Source organism: Anolis sagrei, chromosome 3 (genome assembly GCF_037176765.1).
Source record: "Anolis sagrei isolate rAnoSag1 chromosome 3, rAnoSag1.mat, whole genome shotgun sequence".
NCBI lineage: Eukaryota > Metazoa > Chordata > Lepidosauria > Squamata > Dactyloidae > Anolis > Anolis sagrei.
The window spans coordinates 189,303,376-189,327,192 of NC_090023.1; the positions used below are offsets into that span (position 1 = coordinate 189,303,376).

Consider the following 23,817-nt stretch of genomic DNA (forward strand, 5'->3'; position numbering starts at 1 on the left):
TGCTGGTTGCATCAGCAACATGTGGTAGAACAGGGCATTTTCCCCATGTGATGAGGTCCTTGGTCCTATGCCAAAGGGCATCTACATTGGGCAGTTTAGCCCAGTGTAAATATGCCCCAGAGCAGCCCCAGGTTTTTTGTTTGCTTGTTTTTAGCATTGTGCACCAGTTGCGCCCGTACCTTGGGAAGTCTGATCTGGCCACAGTGGTCCACGCTCTTGTCACATCCCGAATAGACTACTGCAACGCGCTCTACGTGGGGTTGCCCTTGAAGACGGTTCGGAAACTTCAACTAGTCCAGCGAGCGGCAGCCAGATTGCTCACCGGAGCGACATACAGGGAGCACACCACCCCCCTGTTGTGCCAGCTCCACTGGCTGCCGGTGCAGTTCCGAGCACAATTCAAGGTGCTGGTTTTGACCTATAAAACCCTGTACGGTTCCGGCCCAGTGTATCTGTCCGAACGTATCTCCCTTTACGTCCCACCCTGGAGTTTGAGATCAGCTGGGGAGGCACTGCTCTCGACCCCACCACTGTCACAAGTGAGGCTGGTGGGGACGAGGAGCAGGGCCTTCTCAGTGGTGGCCCCTCACCTGTGGAACTCACTCCCGGGGGAAATCAGGACATCATCATCCCTCCTCTCCTTCAGGAGGAGGGTGAAGACGTGGCTTTGGGACCAGGCCTTCGGGCAATCTGGCAATTAAATCAGATGAATACGACCAGCAGGATGGAAGAAGTGGAATTGAGAATGAGATCTATGAGTTAGTGAACGCTGACCTTGTGGGGGGATGAATTGGGTTTGTATGGTTTTTTATTGATTTTATTGATTTTATTGATATTATGTATGAATTGTTAACTATGAATTTGTAATAATTTTGTATTGATGGTTTTGTGACGCGGGCATCAAATGGTGCCTCGCTTTTGTAAGCCGCCCTGAGTCCCCCCCGGGGTGAGAAGGGCGGGGTATAAGAATCTGTAATAAATAAATAAATAAATTAGCACAACACATTTTTCTGTTTGTACTTTACCAACATAGTTTTTATATAGATATACAAACAAGCACCTACGTTTGTAACAGCTTTACAAATCCCAACATTGTTGACAAAATGTTATTAGTGAAAAATATATATTTAATATATTTTATGCCATTCCTTCCCATCTAACATTTTCCAGTCTTGTACAGAAATATATCACAATATCACATTCTGCACAGTTGGACAAAATGGCAGATTGCATTATTTCTCTGCCAAAAGTGCATTAAGTCCTCTTTAATGTAGATATAAATAATATACTTTTAAAAATGTAAACACAGCTTGGCTATATTAAATTGGTAGACTAGTATAACAAAGAAGAAAAGCCTTTCCAGAAGGCTGAAGAATGGAATAGCAATTTGAGGATGGGGGGTAATGCAATACAGATGGGCTTCTGTCTTTGACAACACTATTAATTCACAAATAATAATTGTAAATAGAAATACAAACCTCATATAATTTATTAGAGAAAATAAAACTGTATTCAGTATTTATGATTAGAATTTCATTGTCCCTAACTCTGAATCAACCGAAACTCAGGAACCATTCCACTCCATTAGTTGATCCTTACACAATGTTAGTGAGCAATTTTGTCATAATTACATGCAAATTTATAATACAAATTATGAGAGAAGGGGAAATGTATTTCTTTTCAAACTAAGAACATAAGAAGCTCTATAAAATGCCAGAGTAGATGAAGGGCACAATAAGAGTTGCCTCACAGAGTTTGAAAATGTTACATTATTATTAGTATTATTTGTACCCCGCTAACATCTCCCGAAGGACTCGATGCGGCTTACAAAGGCCAAGGCCTTAATAAAACAACATTACAACAATACACATAAACCATAAATCAAATCAAAACATTAAAGCAATAACAGTAAACAGTAAAAACAGTACACCATAGCACAATAAAACTAAGGCCAGGCCAAGTGTAAATGGGTACAGATTAAAAGTGCTGAGTATGACAATTGAAATATAAGGATTTTTGGGTAAGTACTATATGCAGACAATCTTAAGTCTCTAGTAAAGTGCTTCTGGGACATATTGCTGGGGTTTCCTATTCTGGAAAGGCACACCGGAATAGCCAAATCTTCAAGCTCTTCCTAAAGACTGCCAATGAAGTGGCCTGTCTGATGTCCTTGGGACGGGCATTCCAGAGTTGGGGGGCTACCACAGAGAAGGCTCTGTCCCTCGTCCCCACCAACCGCACTTGCGACGCAGGTGGAATCGTGAGCAGGGCCTCTCCAGATGAACGAAGGGAGCGTGCGGGTTCATAAACGGAGATGCGATCACGCAGGTAGGCAGGTCCCAAACCGTTTAGGGCTTTGTAGGTGAGCACCTGCACCTTGAATTGGGACATGACAGCAAAAACAGCAAAAACTCTCCCACAATCCCTATTGACAAAAGGATTCTGAGCATTTTAGTCAGAAGATGCATCTACACAATAAACTTAATCCAGTTTGACACTACTAACTATCATGGCTCACAAGATCTTTAACCTTCTTCTGGTGCATCGCTAAACTACACCTCCCAACATTCCATAGCATTCAGCCATGGAAGCTAAAGTGGTGTTGAACGACATTAACTCTGCAATGTAAATGCATCTGGAGAGAACGAAAAAAAGTTTTCCAAGTTCTTCAGCATATTTTTTTAAAAAAAGTAACCCAGTCGCCTGTATGTATGTACGCTATTTATACTCCACTTTTCAGTCAAAATGCCCTCAGGATAGTTTACAAGTCATTAATTTGACAATTCCTCTCCCCAGGCTTACATTCTAAATAAGCCATGAAATATAAGGAAAAGGAGATGGCAGTGTGGGAAGGGATTATGTCCAGCAGGTACTGTCTATTCCTTCATCCACCAGGCAGAGAATGAAGGCAACATCCTGAACAATCGCCTAACCCTCACACATTAACACTTGACATGGAGACGCTCACGATAATGTTTTAAGGCTTTGTACGTTTTTTATATATTTTATATCATATGCTATTGTTTTTAACAGAATTTCATGAGGCATCGAATTGTTGCCAATTTGTGAACCGCTCCGAGTCGTCTCTGGGCTGAGAGGGGCAGTATATAAAGGTAAAGGTAAAGGTAGTCCCCTGACATTAAGTCCAGTCATGTCTGACTCTGGGGTGTGGTGCTCATCTCCATTTCTAAGCCGAAGAGCCAGCGTTGTCCGTAGACACCTCCAAGGTCATGTGGCCGGCATGACTGCATGGAGCGCCGTTACCTTCCCGCCGGAGCGGTACCTATTGATCTACTCACATTTGCATGTTTTCGAACTGCTAGGTTGGCAGAAGCTGGGGCTGACAGCGGAAGCTCACGCCGCTCCCCGGAATTGAACCTGCGACCTTTGGATCAACAAGCTCAGCAGCTCAGTGCTTTAATCCACTGCGCCACCGGGGGCTCCCGGTGTATATAAATATATAAATATATAAAAATATATATAAAAATATGGTAAATAAATATAAATATGGTAAATAAATATATATAAATATGGTAAATAAATTGTCGGTAAAATTCGGCCTCAATGCAACTTGCAATGAGGCACGCAAAGAAACAGAATGCACAGCCTTCCATCAGATTCAAAGCCTTGAAGCAGCACATTTATTTAGTTATTTTCTTACAGCTACAGAAAATAACAAACAGAACTATTTACGGGAGAAATCATACACTCGTCTTGCTTGATCCTTGGCATGGTTGGAAGAGCACGCCCACTAGTCCGTTATCTCAACTTTTCGTCATTGGAATGTGTGACATATCCCGGAACTGTTCACAGTTCACGCTCCGGCAATAAATCACATATATGCTTTTAACCCTTGCAAAGTATGCCGTCCTGCACCAAGCATAGACAAAGTTTAAAAACTATAAGCTGTGTTGTTGTAGGATTTTTCGGGCTCTATGGCCATGGTCTAGAGGCATTCTCTCCTGACGTTTCGCCTGAATCTATGGCAAGCATCCTCAGAGGTAGTGAGGTCTGTTGGAACTAGGAAAAAGGGTTTATATATCTGTGGAATGACCAGGGTGAGACAAAGGACTCTTGTCTGCTGGAGCTAGGAGTGAATGTTTCAACTGACCACCTTGATTAGCATATAATGGCTTGACAGTGCCTAGAGCAAACGTTTGTTGAGAGGTGATTAGATGTCCTTGTTTGTTTCCTCTCTGTTGTTGTGCTGTTATAATTTTAGAGTTTTTTAATACTGGTAGCCAGATTTTGTTCATTTTCATGGTTTCCTCCTTTCTGTTGAAATTGTCCACATACTTGTGTACCTCTGAGGATGCTTGCCATAGATGCAGGCGAAACGTCAGGAGAGAATGCCTCTAGACCATGGCCATATAGCCCGAAAAAACCTACAACAACCCAGTGATTCCGGCCATGAAAGCTTTGGACAATACTATAAGCTGTATTTCACCCCAGCAAAACCATTATACTGACATAAATAAATAAAGCATAATGCCTTTATGAATGGTTTACCTATTTAACTACTATTGCTAACAGCCATTGACAAAGCTTTTCATCCTAGATGTACAGAAGAATGTAGATTGCAATCTATTGGAAAATCTCTGGATGATTTGTAGTAGTAACATAATGATTTCAGACTCCTAATCATTTAACAACAGCAACAATAAGAAGCTTTCCTTCCTCCAACGGGTTGTTAGCATCCCTGGTGCATAGTAATTCAGGTACATATCTTTCCAGTTTATGGCTCAGGGACATAGAAGGCAGGAAGCCCATCCCAGAGCCATCCCTTTTCACCTGGCACAGTTTTAATCCATCTGATGGTGCTTAATGCTTTCCAAAATGTTTACCAGAAAATTAAGTCAATCACACAAGCCACATCTACGTACACCTATTATTTGATTTGTCTGATCTTTTAAACCCCATCAAGAAATCTCCAATCACTACATCTTGTTTAATGAATCTACTTGTCTGCCCTAAATCTACTAGCAATTGCCAATCAGTTCCATTGAGCAACTCTCAGTGATAGAGTTGTGAAATTATCATTCTTTCCCTAATCATAAACCTTTGTCAAGTGTGTCACATTAGTCAGACGTTTAGCCTTTCATCATTCCATAGAGAAATCCCTTGATTATCTTGATTATCTTTATTATTTTGAACTCATTCAAACCCTATGGTAATCTTTGACAAATTAGTTGGCCAGTTATACACACGTCAAATGTAGACATACATGTTCATGTAAAGACCTTATGCTACTCCCATTTCTAATTACGTCTAGCATGGAATGGACTTTTTGTTTTCAGCACAATGAGTTATACTACAATCTAGGTCAATGTTTCTCAACCTTCCTAATGCCGCGACCCCTTAATACAGTTCCTCATGTTGTGGTGACCCCACAACCATAAAATTATTTTCGTTGCTACTTTACAGCTGTAATTTTGCTAATGTTATATATCATAATGTAAATACCTGATATGCAGGGTATATTTTCATTCACTGGACCAAATTGGGCACAAATACCCGATACACTCAAATTTGAATACTTGTGGGGTTGGGAAGGGGGATTAATTTTGTCATTTGGGAGTTGTAGTTCCTTGGATTTATAGTTCACCTACAATCAAAGAGCTTTCTGGACTCCACCAATGATGGAGTCCAGAACCAACAGAATTGAACCCAACTTGGCACACAGGACTCCCGTAACCAACAGAAAATACTGGAAGGGTCTGGTGGGCATTGACCTTGAGTTTTGTAGTTCACCTACAACCAAGGAGCGCTGTGGACTCAAAAAATGTTGGATCTGGAACTACACTTGGCACAAATACTCAATATGCCCAAATGTAAACACTAGTGGAGTTTGGGGAAAACAGACCTTGACATTCGGGAGTTGCAGTTGCTGGGATTTATAGTTCACCTACAACCAAAGAGCATTCTGAACCCCACCAAGGATAGAATTGGGCCAAAGTTCCCACACAGAACCCCCATGACGAACAGAAAATACTGTGTTTTCTGATGGTCTTTGGCGACCCCTCTGACACCCCGTCGTGACCCCCCCCCCCCCGGGGTCCCGACCCCCAGGTTGGGAAACACTGATCTAGGTAATCTTCAGTAATGAAAGCCTGGATTTTTTTGACATGTACATCACTACTCCAATATTTTGTTTGTTTGTTCCATAATAAAGACTTTGTTGTATCATTAAAGACTCTAAAGACCATTACTTCAGAAAAATCCCTGAGAACCTCTCTTTGAGGCGCCCCGGCTTCCCGCTGGGCTTAAAGTATACGTCCTATAGAAAAGACAGCTGTTACAGGCCCAGCACGCGACAGAACAGCCTCAATGACAGCTTTCATAAGATCATTGCATATTTTGGAATAATTCTTAATCAAAAGGGATCCATTTTAATACTTCCTATCAGCCAACATAGGCTGATATATTTCACATGACTTGACATTCCACAATCGGTGATGAATCCTTGAATCTTACTGCATTAAACTGTTAACAAATCAGACCTAAGAACAAGTTCTGTATTTGGATATATATCCTGCACTGAAATGCTTTTTTTCCTAACAGCTTCCTACTCTTGTCTGATTTATAACTTTGAACAAGCTCAGGTTTGAACCCAAGTCTCACCTTTTCCCCAGCCATTGTTACCCGCTCAGTAGATTACACATTCCCCATCTAGAAAACAGAGATCCGAGCAGCCACCTCAAGAGACTTTTCCCTGCTCGTGCTGTGGCGTGCGCGCATCTGATCTGACAACATCAGAAAAAATAAGTGAATCTGGAGCAGCCGATGTGTGATAGGCCAAGTGGTCAATAGGCACAAATAAGCTGAAGGGCTTTTTCCTTCCCGTTAACAGTGCTCAACTTTATTTGCTTCTACTGAAGCATAAAGAGATTGTCACAGCCATCTGACAAGACCCTGGATGCCTGGAAAGGGAAAGAAAACCCTTGTGATAGGAGGCAACGGAATTCATAGACATTTGTACAAATGAAAGATGATAAGCTCAGTAAATGGTTGACAGAGCAAAGAACCTATGGTAATTTAAAGTAAAGAAAAGGCATTATGAGTTAAACACCCTCATTAAGAAACCCATCAGTGTGGCCTATAGTTTTCTTTGGCCTTTAAAGGAATTATTGACAGTAATGAACATAATTATATGGATGGCAAAGAAGTACTAAAGTTACCCCTCTCCAAAGCTCAGAATTCAGACATTTTTGAGACTGTGTGTTCCAATGAGAGAGTGATGACCTTGAGGTAGGATCAATTCTATTGAATAGAAGCCCCAGTTAAAAAAAACTCCTTTTACATTGTCAGTATGAACTCAGTATGAACTCAATTCTGAAAAATAAAAATTGATAGAACAATTTGTACACTATGGCCTCCTATATTAGCAGGGGATGAATTGCCGGAATTAGTGTGGATATGCGAAATTGCAGATAATACCAAGCCTATTGAAACGAAGAACTTCTGACCCAATAGTACCAACAGAGTGAAGTCAGAGGATGTATAAAATGCTTAGAAAGACGATATATATATTTCAGATGTAGATAAATCAAACTCCAAATTATCAAGCAGGTATGGGAATCGTACTCTATATGTGAGTGCATTATATGTAGTGTGCAAAATAGATCAACTTGTGAAACATCCCAAGTATAATTTATTTTATTTATTTATTTACAGTATTTATATTCTGCCCCTCTCACCCCACAGGGGTTTACAATGTACATATACATGGCAAATATTCAATGTCATAGACACACAACATATATAGACAGACACAGAGGCAATTTAACATTCCAACTTTTCATGAGGGTATTCTGGCCACCAGGGGAGTTGTTGCTTCACCGTCCATTTGTGACATTGATGAAGTACTTCCTCATTCTAATCAGGCTTGCTGGAGATTTTTATTGCATCATAAATTAGTTAAATTAGCCTCCCTGCGTAGGCGGCACCTAAATTTCCTACTTGACAGATGCAACTGTCTTTTAGGCTGCAAAGGTCGACAGCAAGCTACACAAATTGGTCGGACACTTACTCCGAGCCGGGCTGGCTTTGAACTCATGACCTTTCAGTCAGTAGTGATCTTAATGCAGCTGACTCCCAGCCAGCTGCGCCACAGTCCTGGTGCTATAAATCCTAAAGACATTTCAAATCTATGGAATAATGTGAAGGTAAAGTTCTTGTTATATGATTCTGGAAATCTAAAACAAATACTTTCTGACCCTAGATACTGTGCTCAGAACATTTTTGTGAATACCATTTTAAAGTGGTTTCATAAACATAACTTTATCTGAATTATTCTTTAACTGTGTTATGCTCACTGTTCCTCTGAGAATTGTTCTTAAAGAAGAGAGGAGAAAATGAGAAGCAGAAACCATATTTAGTAATATAAATCTAGCGGGTTACACAAGACAAAAGGCATTCTGTTTGGAACATGTATCTTAAGTGTATGTTTTCCATCTCACAAATCTCTTCCAAAATATGTTTTTATTTTATTATTAACATGCTTTGCCAAGAAAAACACTTATTAGTATGAAGCACTATAAAACAAAATGGGCAACCACTGACATTAATCATGGATTCTGTGTCAACAGAAGTTACTTGCACTGTGAGGATTTATTTTTAAATCACTTAACAGTAGAAAGTCACTTCATTTCACTTAGACGATCAGTTCTTAGGCTTTTGTGCAGATATCATCATCTTTTCTTCTTTTCTTTTTTTCATGTCAGGAGTGACTTGGGAAACTGCAAGTCGCTTCTGGTGTGAGAGAATTGGCTCTCTGCAAAGACACTGCCATGAGGATGTCCAGATGTTTTGATGTTTTACCACCTTATGGGAGGCTTCTCACAGTAGATAGTTTTCCAAGCACAGTGAAGACTGAGACTGTCGGTAGTTTCACAATTCTTGATTTTACTAAGTTTTAAGTTTCATGCGGGAGGAAGGTTTCCTCTTTCAATTTCTCGTGAATTGATAATAAAGTTTAATTTGGCTGTATCTGGATTATACTAGTTTGGGAAGAATGTATTTTCATACTTCAAGAAATTATTTCCATTACAACAGCTCACACGGTTTATTTTTAAACTTTCAAGTTCATACTCATTATATTTTGTCATTACAAACAGCCATTCAAGTAAGAGAGCAGCTAAATGTACTACTAAGGTATAAAACATAGTTTGCTGTTAAGAATACAACTACATCCAATGTTATACTATATGCACTGAATTTTTGCTGAGTGAGAAAGGCGGGATAAAAAATTATTTCTTTATCGTGTCAGGGGCAACCAGACAATTGTATTACATTTCTAACAGAGCAAAACAAACAGACAGACAAAACACAAAATTTGCAAGTTTGGTAATCGATTAAATGTCCTTTGACCAGTATCTGGCAACTTGGAGTGCCTCTGGTGTTGCTGCAAGAAGGTCCTCCATTGTGCATGTGGCAGGGCTCAGGTTGCATTGCAGCAGGTGGTCTGTAGTTTGCTCTTCTCCACACCTGCATGTCATGGATTCCACTTTGTAGCCCCATTTCTTGAGGTTGGCTCTGCATCTTGTGGTGCCAAAGAGCAGTCTGTTCAGCGCCTTTCACATCGCCCAGTCTTCTGTGTGCCCAGGGGGGAGTCTCTCATTTAGTATCAGCCATTGGTTAAGGTTCTGGGTATGAGCCTGCCACTTTTGGATTCTCGCTTGCTGAGGTGTTCCAGCGAGTGTCTCTGAAGATCTTAGAAAACTATTTCTTGATTTAAGTCGTTGACTTAAAGTCGCTGGCTGATACCCAAACAAGGGATGAGCTGGAGATGTCACTGCCTTGGTCCTTTCACTATTGGTTGCTACTTCCCGGAGGATGTCAGGTGGTGCAATACTGGCTAAACAGTGTAATTTCTCCAGTGGTGTAGGGCGCAGACACCCCGTGATAATGCGGCATGTCTCATTAAGAGCCACATCTACTGTTTTAGTGTGATGAGATGTGTTCCACACTGGGCATGCATACTCAGCAGTAGAGTAGCATAGCACAAGGGCAGATGTCTTCACTGTGTCTGGTTGTGATCCCCAGGTTGTGCCAGTCAGCTTTCGTATGATATTGTTTTTAGCACCCACTTTTTGCTTGATATTCAGGCAGTGCTCAGGCAGTCCTCCCCTGAGGCAGGCCGTTCTTCTGTTTCCACCATCTACTTCTCTGGCCCTGGAACTCAACAAAAAAGCTCCGGTTTTGTAGCAGGTTTCCTATGAGGCGGGTGAGGTGGTAATCCTTTGTGATATTATACATTTTTCTCAGGAGAAGGTGGTGGTTTACAGTATCATAAGCCGCTGACAGGTCTATGAAGACAGCTCCTGTGATCTGCTGCCTTTCAAAGCCGTCTTCTGTGTGCTGAGTCAGGTTCAGCACTTGCGATGTGCAGCTTTTGCCTTTCCTGAAGCCATCTTGTTGTGGAATCAGACATAGATCTATTTTTTCCATATTTCTATGCAAAATAAGTCTCTCCAGAACTTTGTAGAGGTGGCACAACAGGGAGATTGGTATATAGCTTTTTGGATCATTACGGTCTTTGCCTGGCTTCAAGATGGCGATGACTCTTGCTTTCCTCCAGATAAAAATGAAGTAAATAAATAAATAAAACCTTACATATCAATGATTAACTAGAAACACTGGCTATATAATGGGTATAGTGCAGTGGGTCTCCAGATGTTTTGGCCTTCAACTCCCAGAAATCCTAAGAGCTGGAAAACTGGCTGAGATTGCTTAGTGAACAAAAATAGTTCACCTAGCTAGAGCAACCCATAGGTAGATAAAGCTAATTAAAGAGAAGTGTAGGCCACCTGTACACCTATAAACCAGAAGACTATCCACATTATTTCCATTCTTTCTTCTCAATATTTCATTGCACTGGTCTCTATTAGCCAAGGCAACTCTGCTTGAATGAGCAAGACTTCTTTATTGCAAAGCACAATCCATCATAGCCATCAAGGAGCCACAGGACGCTGCAAGATTGTGCTAGCAGACTGTAATACAAAAAATGAAAGAAATATTGTGTCATAAAGAAAAATAAAGGTCTTCAAGGTGGGCCATCTCTCTTAAGTGAAAGTCTGGTGAACTTGAACGCTCAAGTTAATTTATCTTGCTGAACCAAGGCTAACGGAATAACAGAGACTCCTAATAGCAGAGAAGTTGAAAAGTTTTATTCAAGAGATAATGTATATATTTCCATTGCTAGTAACACAGTAACAACACTGATGCAAGATGGAATATATAGATCCAAAAAGCAATTGTCATTTTGCTGTTCCACACAGCAATTTCTCATGGGAGATACATAAGACACGAACACACTTTCATTCATAGTAGCTCAGCTGTTAAAAACTTTGACAAATAACTACATTTTCATGTTTGATTTTCAGGTAAGTAGTATAGTAACGGCCAAAGTAAAAATTGTATAATTTTGACAAGTGATGTACCAAAGACTGGCACCAACATATTACATGGCGCGTAAAAGTTACTGCCATGCTAGAACTAGGGCATATAATTCTAGAAGCATATTAATAATGACAGAACATGTCTTTGACTGTAACACAAATCATCTCCCAGGAAGCTGGCAGTAGGATGTGTGAAGATATAAACAAAAGGACTGGATTGGCAGGGGCAGATGTATGGTAGACAAGACTAATTCTAAGCGGAGAGAATCAGTCTCAAAGACATAGTGATAGCTGCAAAGAAAAGCAGCGAAGGTTGTAAAACAAATAGGAAAGACTGAATGCTCCCAAAGTGATAGCTTGGAAACAAAACAAATCGCAAAAATCAATCAGCTATTGTCTTAACCAAATGCCTTTTTTCAACAACAACATTGGGAAAGAATCATATACCATAAAAAGGCCAACTTTATATTCAAAGTAACTATATAGAGGGGGGGGGGTGTTGCCTGCCACACGTTGCTGTGGCCCAATCTAGTGATCTGGGAAATAAAGTAATTAGAAAGTGTTGGTTTCTAATATGTAATTTCTTTATGCCTGTAGGCAGGCCCGTAGCCAGGATTTCGTTTCGGGGGGGGGGGGGGGGGCGCTAAATTTTTTCAGGGGGGTTTCGGGGGGGCTGAGTTTCGGGGGGGGCTGAGTCTGAGTGAAAGAGGGTCTAGCCTAGCAAACCTTTTGTATCATTACCCCAATACCCCCATGCATATGGGATATATTGAAGCCCCTCAAGCCCCCCCCCCCCCCCGGCTACATGCCTGCCAGTGGGTAAACAGTATTTCCTGCTGTTTCTTTGTCAGTGTTGATGTGGAGATTGTCTGATTTGCCTACACTGGAACATGCAACATATAACTGTCCTTCTTTAGGGGTTCCTTTCAAATCTATGATACTATATCTCTCTGTGTTGAATCATATATATCTATAGCTGGATGGCTCTTTGTCAGGAGGGCTTTGATTACGTTTTCTTGCCCTGGTGGAGGGAATTGGACTGGATGGCCTTAAGTATCTTCTGTTGTTCATGGGGGTTCTGTGTGGGAAGCTTGCCCCAATTCTGTCGTTGGTGGGATTCAGCATGCTCTTTAATTGTAGGTGAACTATAAATCCCAGTAACTACAACTCCCAAATGTCAAGGTCTATTTTCCCCAAACTCCACCTGTGCTCATATTTGGGCATATTGAGTATTCATGCCAAGTTTGGTTAAGATCCATCAATCTTTGAGTCCACAGTGCTCTCTGGATGAAGGTGAACTACAACACCCAAACTCAAGGTCAGTCTCCGCCAAACCCTTCTAGTGTTTTCTGTTGGGTCATGGGAGTCCTGTGTGTCACCTTTGGTTCAATTCCATCATTGGTGGAGTTCAGAATGCTCTTTGATTGTAGGTGAACTATAAATCCCAAAAACTACAACTCCCAAATGACAAAATAAAAAAAATGAGTGAAGGACATACATTGGGTTGTTAGGTGTATGCTGTCCAAATTTGGTGTCAATTGGCCCACTGGTTTTTGAGTTCTGTTAATGCCACAAACGAACATTACATATTATCTATCTATCTATCTATCTATCTATCTATCTATTAGCTGTACCCGCCACACGTTGCTGTGGTCAACCTTTCCTCTTTCTGTCCTTCTTTCCCTCCTTCCTTCACTCCCTCTTTCCTTCCTTCCCCCCCTTCTTTCCTTCTCTTCTTCCTTCCTTCTCTATTTCCTTCCTTCCCCCTTTTTCTTTCTCTTCTGCTTTCTCTTTTCTTCCTTTTCTCTTTCCTTCTTTCCTTCCCTCCTTCTCTTCATCTTCCCACCTTCCTTGTTTCCCTCTTTCCTTCCTTGTTTCCTTTTTTTCTTTCCTTCTCTCCTTCCTTCCCCTTTTTTCTTTCCCTCCCTCTTTGTCTCCTTTCTTCCTTCTCTCCCTTTCCTTCCTTCTCCCTTTCCTTCTTTCTTTCCCTCCCTCTTTCTTGTCCTTTCTTTCTTTCTTCATTTCTTTTCCTCCCCTTTTCTTCCTTTTTTCTGTATTGTCATGTAGCTTTTCATCATTTAGCTTTTTGGGGCTTTAAGTCCCTTCTGCTGCGTTTTTCAGTGTTTTTATGAGTGAAGGACATACATTGGGTTGTTAGGTGTATTGTGCCCAAATTTGGTGTCAATTCGTCCAGTGGTTTTTGAGTTCTGTGAATACCACAAACGAACATTACATTACATTTATTTATTTATTTATTTATATTCAGAAATTCAAACAATATTGGAAAACTCTTTTCTACATCATTCTTTGGAAGACATCAGTTGCTGTCCTGTGCTATGGGTTCTTCATTTGTTTGTTTCACATACAAAAAACACACATCAAGTCGCTTTTTGTCAGATGTGAAATGAATTCCTAATTTATGGGATGCTTACTACTGAACCCTCAATCCTTCATACTAACATTTTAAAATTACAGATGAAAATTATGAGCTGAATCAATGAAAATACTTATCTGCGTGAAATGGAGTGAAAAGTCTGCAGATCACTTGCGAGGCAGAGAGAGAGGTGAACCTGCATGTTATTTATATTTTTAAATCAGTAGAATTTAATATGAAACAAAATGGAAGAAGTGATATATTTTCTTTGTTTTTAACATCAGTAATGAACTCAGAGCTTAAGTGAACTGAAACAACCAGCCCTCAAAACTTCATATGAGGAAGAACCAAACATGATTTCGGTGGTGGTGGTGGTGGTGGTAAAGGAGGAGGGGGAGCAGTGGAGAAATAAATTATCGTACTGTCGTAGGGAAGTAGTAAGCATTCAAAGATAATTTCTCGAACACTTAGAAATGCCATTAAGAAAAATCTGTCCTTTTTAGAACTTCATTATTAGCTGTACTGAGCTCTGCTATCTCTAATTATCTTGGAGAAAGGGGGAAAGGCTTTAAAATGAGTACTGCACGTAGTCTTCTCTCTTCTTTATTCCAACTTTTCCTAAAGGTGAAAATCCACACTCCAACTAAGAACCCTATCCCAGAGTTTAGAAAATGCTAGATTAATGAAATCATATCACTATGGTTGAGTCTCAGTCACATGTGCTACGATTGCCCTTTGAAGCCTTCTCTGTTGCTATCAATTCATTTTAATGTTAGATTGCTGTTACGTACTTCACTCATTATCCTTGCTGATATTATTCCTTTAACATAATGTGCTAAAATGGTGTCATCAATAATGCTGAGCACCACAGTATAGTTCAATTAATCTTACTTGCCTTTCACCTCAAAACTACAGTGAAATTATTTCCCACATTTAATTTGCAGTGACTCTGATGAAACATGACATGAGTCAAGATAGTGCTAAGAAGAAATGATGTGAGATCTGCTCCTGAAGATCAGAGACAATTTTGACAGTGAACATTGTCATTTTGCCACAGTGCTTCAAATTGACTGAGTTTTGAATCTCTTACAAGAAGAAGTTTGATTCAAGCATTCAATGGTCAGATGAAGGAACCTTACTCCAAGGGCCACCAGGAAAAATTCCCTGAATAGGACCTTCAAGTTTCCTCTTTGTTGTCTTCAGATACCACTACTGGACATGGACAGAAAGCAAAACTAGTATTAATATGAAAGTCATCCCTCCGTATTTGCAGTTTTGTCTTTTGTGAATTTGATTATTCATGTATTTGATCTATAAGATTATCTCTACTTTACTTAGGCGATCTCTTGTTGTCCAAGTAGGACTGTCTTCCAAGATCGGTGTCCTGGCAGTGGGTCCGTAGATGACTGTAGAGCCCTATTCTTGATCTGCATCTTCTCCCACAGTGAGGATATTGATTTCCAGGTGGTCGGGGTTGGCTTGACATGCCTTCCTCTTGGCATGTTTCTCTATTTTGTCCTCCATTCATGCCTCTTCAAATTCTATAGCACTTCTGGTTACAGCTGACCTCCAGCTGGAGCGCTCAAGACAACGCGAGCTTCCCAGTTCTCAGTGTCTATGCCAGAGTTTTTAAGGTTGGCTTTGAGCCCATCTTTAAATCTCTTTTCCTGCCCACCAAAATTCTGTTTTCCGTTCTTGAGTTCGGAGTAAAGCAACTGCTTTGGGAGACGGTGGTCGGGCATCTGGACAATGTGGCTGGTCCAGCAAAGTTGATGATGAAGGATCATCGCTTCAAGGCTGGTGGTCTTTGCTTCTTCCAGCACGCTGACATTTATCCGCTTGGCTTCCCATTCTAGGAATGTCTAGGACCTCTGATGTCATGCAGTGGCCAACATCTTCCAGTCTTGCTAGAGGACCTCTAGGTCCTCCAATACAGGGATGTGCCCCTAGTAACACATTACACTTGAGATTTGTCTTAGGTGAACCATTATTTGGCTTAATTTTTAGTCTGGCAAGCAGTTCAGCAACATACCTCTGAATTTCCCTTGTACCTCACTACCAAAAATCTCTGTCAGTACCTCATAGCAGCTTCCAAACATAATAAATTGCATGAAGGAACAAGTTTCATAAAATTTAACCATGCAGAATACTACCTAAATTATTTGCATATTCAAAGCTGAAGAGAGAAACACTTAATAGTAGTACTTAATTAAATATTCTGCACGGGTCATATTATAAGCATTTATAGCAACATGTATCTGAAGTATTTAATAGTGTTCCTATTTAGGAGCCCAAACATAACACAGTGTTTTATGGTACCTTGGAGATTAACATATTATAAGCTTCCCTGGAATAGATTCCATCAGATGACTCACTGTCCTATTAGCACCATCTAAAATCAAACCTGGAAAAGCAATTCATATATAAATATGGTCTAAACACAAAACCAAGAGTATAGCTAAAATGAAACCTAGTGGGCGTAAACAGCCAGTACCCCATCTATATGGGCCACAAGCCCTGCCAGAAATTTCTTCTGAACATTCAGAAGATATCCAGGGAGTTTTGGGCCCTAATGCAGGGTAAAATGGGAGAACCCAATTTTATCCCGTGTGGGTAGAAATCGAGGAATGCCCCAAAGCAATCTTAGACTTCTGGGGTTGGTGTGAACAGCTGGACTCATTCTAATTCAGACACATTCTAATTCTATCCCACTGTTGCCACTGTTCAACCATGCCAATACCACCATCCTATTTTCCCTGTGCTCTGTCGCATGGGGAAGAGGGGAAGGCAGTTATCTTTTGCATCCTTTGTGCCACAGCAGTAGTCACACAGCTCAAGAGAGCTCCTGGCTATCACCGGGTACCTTTGCTGATATTTACTCAGAGTTCACTTGCAGCACTTACATTGTCTCATGAATAAGTTGGTCCAGATTTTTACAAGCATTTCTAGACTTACTTTTTTTCTTTTGTCAGGAGAGACTTGGGAAACTGCAAGTCGCTTCTGGTGTGAGAGAATTGGCTGTCTCTAAGGACATTGCCCAGGGGACGCCCAGCTGTTTTACCATCCTGTGGAAGGCTTCTCTCATGTCCCTCCATAAGAAGCTGGAGCTGACAGACAGGAGCTCACCCCACTCCCTGGATTCGAACAACCAACCTTTCGGTCAGCAGGCCTGCCAGCACAAAAAGTTTAACCAGGGGCTCCTACGACTTATACATGAGTATCTACAATGACTGAAATGTTTATTGTGTTGAGGCTCTCTGAATGTTTGATTTTGATGCTATGGGTTTGTGTCTATGTTGACTGCATACAGGCTGTTTTGAGAACATATATCCCATTGATATATAAATAAATATTAGATAACAAACCTACATTTCCCTCATACCAGAGGTTTTTTTCCAGAAAATATTAATGTTGCTCCCTGTTCGAGTGCTTAATAAAAACTGATCGGTAGAGGATGCATGGAGGATTTAACATATAGGAAATACCAGTAGCCAAGGCTACCTTGGCAGCCACCTCTCTACCAAAGCCAACATAGACACCGAAATACAACACCGCCTGAGCTCTGCGAGTGCAGCATTTTTCCGAATGAAGCAGAAAGTGTTTGAGGACCGGGACATCCGTAGGGATACCAAGGTGCTTGTCTATAAAGCTATTGTCCTCCCAACCCTGCTATACGCCTGCGAGATGTGGACTGTCTACAGACATCATATGCAACTCCTGGAACGATTCCATCAGCGCTGCCTCCGGAAAATCCTGCAAATCTCTTGAGAAGACAGGTGGACAAACGTCAGCGTGCTCGAAGAAGCAAAGACCACCAGCATTGAAGCAATGGTCCTCCGCCATCAACTCCGCTGGACCGGCCACATTGTCCGGATGCCCGACCACCGTCTCCCAAAGCAGTTGCTCTACTCCAAACTCAAGAACGGAAAACGGAATGTTGGTGAACAGGAAAAGAGATTTAAAGATGGGCTCAAAGCCAACCTTAAAAACTCTGGCATAGACACTGAGAACTGGGAAGCCCTGGCCCTTGAGCACTCCAGCTGGAGGTCAGCTGTGACAAGCAGTGCTGCAGAATTTGAAGAGGTACGAATGGAGGGTGAAAGAGAGAAATGTGCCAAGAGGAAGGTGCATCAAGCCAACCCTGACCGAGACCACCTCCCACCTGGAAACCAATGCCCTCACTACGGGAGAAGATGCAGATCAAGAATAGGGCTCCACAGCCACCTACGTACCCACCCCCAGGACACCAAACTTGGAGGACCATCATCCTCGGACTACGAGGGATCGCCTAAGTAAGTAAGTAAGTAAGTAAATACCAGTAAACACCACAGAATGAATGACAGATGCATGTACTCTTAATCTAAACACAGTCTGAGATATTAATACATACCTTCATTCAGATCAATGAAAGTAATATATTTTTTATTTATTTACGACATTTGTATGTCACCCTTCTCACCTGAAGGGGACTCAGAGTGGCTTACAAGATAATACAATATATTATATTATTAGCATAGTACAATATCAGTATTAAATATTACTATATTGTACTATACCATTATATTGTAATACTGGCTGTCCCCTGCCATGTATTGCTGTGGCCCAGTCTGTGTATATGTGTTTTGTGTGTGTATATATGTGTATATGTGTGGTTTTGCACATGCGTTGTAATATATTGTTTTGGCTTTTTAAATCTCTTCTGAAGTGTTTTTCAGTGTGTTTATGAGTGATGGTTACTGTGCTGGTACGGCTGTACCAGGAGCTCCAACTTCTTTTTCTTTCTTTGAGTGTTTGCATGTATTTCAAAGTTCCATGCATTTTGCAATAAGGTGCCTTCCCTTGGTTTACAATAATAGGGCCAATGACCCATCAATCATCATTAGGTTCTTTAGTTCCGCCCCTTTTTCTGGGTTTAGGAAGGAAAAAGGGGACCTCTAGTTCAGTTCACACAGAGAAGCCTTTCGTACAGGACGCGAATGAGTTCCACCTGCAGAAAGCTTCGTCTTTTACAGCTTTTGCTGGGGGGATCCAGTCCCACAGCTCTACAGCCAGCTCTTTACTGGAGAAATACAGCTCCACAGCTTTACAGCCAGCCTTCGCTGGGAGTTGAAGACCTTCTTTCCCCTTGGAAATATACAAAAGGACTCTGTTTGGTAAGGACCTCTCGCGGCAGCCATAACGCAATTTGGACCGGATGTAGGGGCTCACGCCAGCAGAGCCTAAGACAGATTGCCCAAGTAGAGGTCAAGGATTTTCCTGATAGTAAAGAAACAGTTCATGAAGATAGTTGCCTGTCCCTTGTGGACAAGATTAAGAAAGCCACCAGTTGATTCAAAGCCTTGAAGTATTTGTTTGATTTATTGAAGACCTAAGCAATAATAAAGAACTTTGTTAAACTTTCCAAGTTTCTAAAGCCTTTGTTTAGAGAAATCCAAAGGGTCTCTAATCCAAGGCACCCAAGGCATCCTGTTGGGCATACAGAAAACACGTCCTGTCTACAGACTCTTTCACAGGCCCAGCGCGTGACAGCACAGTCACTCATTGGCCTGATAGGTGTATTGTGTCCAAATCTGGTGTCAATTTGTCCAGTGGTTTTTGAGTTATGTTAATCCCATAAACAAACATTACATTTTTATTCATATAGATTATTAGTAATATTACATGTAATATAAATATATAATTATAATATCATATTATTATTAGTAGTATTATATTGTATTACATTATAATATTATAAATATTATATGTATATACAATATATTACATTACATTATATTATATTATATTATATTATATTATATTGTATTATTAGAATAGCAGAGGAGACAAGAGGGACTGTTTCTGCCCCCCCCCCCCCCTTCACTCTGGCCCAGAGCAGATAGTAAACAATGGAATATGTTTAGAGGGCTAGAAATGCTTTCAACTCCACATAATCTTTATATTTCCCGGCAGTCCTAGAGACTCACTGTGAGATTAGGAACACCTTTGGCTTGGACTAACTTTTTAAATCGATCTTTCCTAGTGACCTTTTATGGACAACCATGACCTCGAATTAAATTAGACACAGATATCACTGCTGCACTTGAATTCCATTAGCACCAAGGTCTTTAGCCACAGCAGCCTTTAAATCAAAAGAAGGATGTAATCTTACAAATTGAGTAAGGTTTGCCTAAAGACGCTAGCTTTGCGGAGCAGCTAACCTTGCATCATGCACTAGGAAAGGAAAGGAAAGGGAAAAAAGAAAGACAAACTTTTAAAAAAGATTTTGTAAATCTAAAAGTATTACTGGAGTACAAATCTGAGACCATTAAGAGTGCATATTAATAAATATATATGGAAGCTGGGTGTTTTATCCTGAGCAAACCTCAAAGCAGTTGCATTTACAAATAGTGGTTATTACCCATCATGGTGGCAAAGACTTTGAGGTTGGTTATTTTAATTTTTTTGCCAAATGTTCCATTATGAGGATAATTTTTGGAAGGACCATGTAAAGTATCTTCTCCTTGGAACTTCAGGGGCTATTTTCAGATTCCTACAGTATAATCATCCAGAATGACTACTTGTCACTTCACAGAATGAAAAATTAATCCAAGCAGTGTGCGGCACATTATTCAACAGACGTTTCAGGAGAATGGAAAGAACTGTACTCGTTCACATGAAAGTAGTTTAAGATATGACCCTGAAGTCATAATTCATTACCATTATTCATGAGTTGACATGAATTGGCAGCTACATATTTGGCCTCTGCTTTTATTTATCTTGGCTGAGTATAGAATTGTACATTATAATACAAGAGGAACCTCCATCAACAACAAACCCATTTCAAGCTCTCCTCCCCACTTCTTTAACAAGCAGTATACCTATATTGTTCCTAATATGGTTAAGCTTATTGCTTTTCTTCCCATATTCTACATCATTGAGTTCCATTGGCAAGAATTCAGAAATTATGCCAGCAAGAGGCCAGGACATGAAGTCTCACGAAAGCAGGGATAACTTGACATATGGGTTAGATTTTCTGCAGCAACCCAGTGTTTTCCATAACATAGAGACTTGTCCTCCAATTTGTCAAAACATGTGAAGATCAACTGAGAAAACTTGTACAAAGATTTTTTCACACCAACCCGCTGTGCCATAGCAGTCATGTTAGTGTAGATAACAAACACATACTAAATTAAGTTCCTTTGATACAACACTTCTCTTCAGTAGTGCAAAAGTGCCAATCCATGGTCCTGCAAACAAACTCTGTCATCCTGTACTATTCTCTACCAGTGTGCCTTGCCATTCATTTTAAAAATATTTTTAATTTTTGCACAATTTCACCATAATAGTATTAAATTTGTTAAAGAAATATATAAAAAGATGGCAAAGCAACAATTTTGGGAATAGTAAAAGGGAGAGGGAGGAAGAGAAAACCTGACCAATTGATTTCATTTCACTGTTAGTAAGCAATCATAGAACTGGAAAGACTATGTTAGGTAGTGGGAATGTATCTGGATAGGGAGCTACTGATGGGCTTTGCCATCACATGCCAGGGTGGGGTTGAAGGCAAATCATTAGTAGGAGGTATGCTGTGTCATATGATAGGGACTGTCCCAACTGCAATACCAATTTGCCTGGTGACAGTCTCTCATACAATGAAGTCTGCAGTCAGTAGTTGTCATGTATCATGTCCGCAGTTGATGGTGGTTGATGGTGGCAGACCTAGCAGTTGGTGATGAAAGGGTTAATCTATGTCTTAGTTCTAAAGGGCTGAGTAATTTGTAAGTATCAGTTTACAGGTAAAAGCAATTAAGGGTGGAGGCATGCAAGGGATAGGTTGCAGCTGGGTGTTATTGGATTTAAGGAGTTAACCTTGGAAGTAAAGTATTTGTCTTATTATGGTGGTAGATGCTGCTGGTTTTTCCCCAGGTTTCTGGATTTTTGGTGTCCTGACCTGTCTCCTGAACTCTTGGAATCCTGGAACCTTGAATCTTTGGACTGGCTGTTGACAATGGTATAAACTCTTGAGCAAACTCATTAAACTCTCTGCATTTGACCACTGGACTGGACCCTTTAACTATGGTGTAGTGTTTGCTATCAGATTTTGCTTTATATTCTGTGGCTGAGTGCTATCTTTATTTTTTATATTTTGGACTATTAAAACAGCCAGAAAGTAAGTGCTGCTTTAATTAAACTGTTTGATACAAACTGGGTGTTTGATTCACCTCTGCCTGTATACCGGCAGAGCCCTGGCATTGTGACAGTAGTCTCTCCCAGTGTTTGTTACTATTGCTGATGTATTATAAACTATATGCTGCTTGGTAGACATATACTGATTACCAACACAATAACACAATTTGGGAACTGAAGAGTTAATTTTGCCATGTAGCATAAATAAAATTAATTTTCGTTTCTTGACCTTCATTTTGATAGGATATAGAAATGTGAATTTCCATGCTTTGCTTTTCATTTATTTTAGATTCAAATTGCCATTACTGCTTTCATGCAATTATTGTTTTATTTACTCTTCTTAATTTGAAAAACTCACCAAAAGCCATAATCCAATGCACATTTAAGAGCTATTGAGTTATACTGAATATTTAGTTGAACATTTCAATGATTAAAGAAACATTATGCAAAGAGTAGGAACTACTCACAATCTCTCCAGGGATCTAAGTCCAATGAAGGAGTTGTTCTTCAACCACAAGATCTTGTTATTGCTCAGAATTCTGAAAAGGAGTAAAAGGAAAAATGTTACTAGAATGTGGTAGCAATTTTACTGATTAAAAACATGTAATTACAATAAGGGACATTTCTGTAAATCACTAATCACAGATTTTTCTGCTCCATTTGCACTTCATTTTAATGCAGTAAATAAGATAAAGACAATCATTTAAAAACAATTACATCTTCAACATAACATCATTTAATAAGAAAGAATGCATTGTACTGTGAGTGGTGCAACACAGAATGGCATTTAACACTGGCACTTGAGCGGCATATTTAGTGAATGCTTAGTGATTTTCAAATACATATCAGTGGTTAAAAAAAACTGTGTCCATCCAGTTTAACAAAGTTAACCACAAAACCTTTATTACAAGTGTTTTTCCTTGTGTTTATTGCTATAATCATGATTAAATTTGACTTCTTTCCAACCCAGTAGAAATTAAGACAGAAGGAGTCTTGAGTGTAAGACTATGAATCCCTTCTTGCTTTATTCTTTCCGAGACAGGTAAAATATAATAAAAATTAAAAGAAATAATGAAATAAAAATGGCCCTTGTCAAAATGCAATGAGTTTGGACTTTTGTTTGACATTGGACAAATTTGGTGCATTTTGAGACTTTTTTTTCCCTATCCCCAAACTGGCAAATTTAAAACTGTGATAAATATCACTTTCTAGTATAGTTTGTTAGAAAAAAAGTAGTAGCACTGGATGGATATTTTGCATCTCTTTGATTGGCCCATTTGTCCTTTTCCACCTGTTTACAAGTTTAGATAAAGAGTGAGATAAGACATTAGTTTTGCAGAGATATTTTTTAAAAAATAAATCACAATAATATGGCAGGACAAAAACCTGCTGAGTGCTTTGCTCATGCTCAGGGACACAAGGTCTTATAGGCACTGGTGAGTCCCCAGCAAGATGCCCCATTATATTAAAATATTCTGTCTCGGCCACAATTGAGACAATGGCAAAGAAACAAAATTTATCCTTGTTTGATTGTACAGTCCACTCTCCATATCCTTTGATTCGGTATCCATGAAGTCAATTATTCACAGCTTGAAAATATTTGTAAAAATCCCAAAAGCAAACTTTGTTTTTACCATTTTATACAAGGGACACCATTTTACTATTCCATTTTTTTTTTTGTCGTGTCATCAGGAGTGTCCTGTTGTGAGAGAATTAGCCGTCTGCAAGGACGTTGCCCAGGGGACGCCCAGATGATTTTGATGTTTTATCATCTTTGTGGGAGGCTTCTCTCATGTCCCCGCATGAGGAGCTGGAGCTGATAGAGGGAGCTCATCCGCCTCTCCCCGGATTCGAACCTGCGACCTGTCGGCCTTC

The 23,817-nt window shown here is 40.1% G+C and overlaps 1 protein-coding gene across 2 annotated transcripts in view; it reads right to left on the reverse strand.

The window, feature by feature from the left end:
* The window catches only part of ADGRA1 (adhesion G protein-coupled receptor A1), a 517,955-nt gene that overhangs the window by 412,019 nt on the left and 82,119 nt on the right, over positions 1 to 23,817 (reverse strand). For both annotated transcript variants that reach the window (XM_060768686.2, XM_060768685.2), the window contains exon 2: positions 22,410 to 22,481. In XM_060768686.2, coding sequence (XP_060624669.2) covers positions 22,410 to 22,481 — 72 coding nt within the window. The remainder of the gene's footprint in view (positions 1 to 22,409; positions 22,482 to 23,817) is intronic.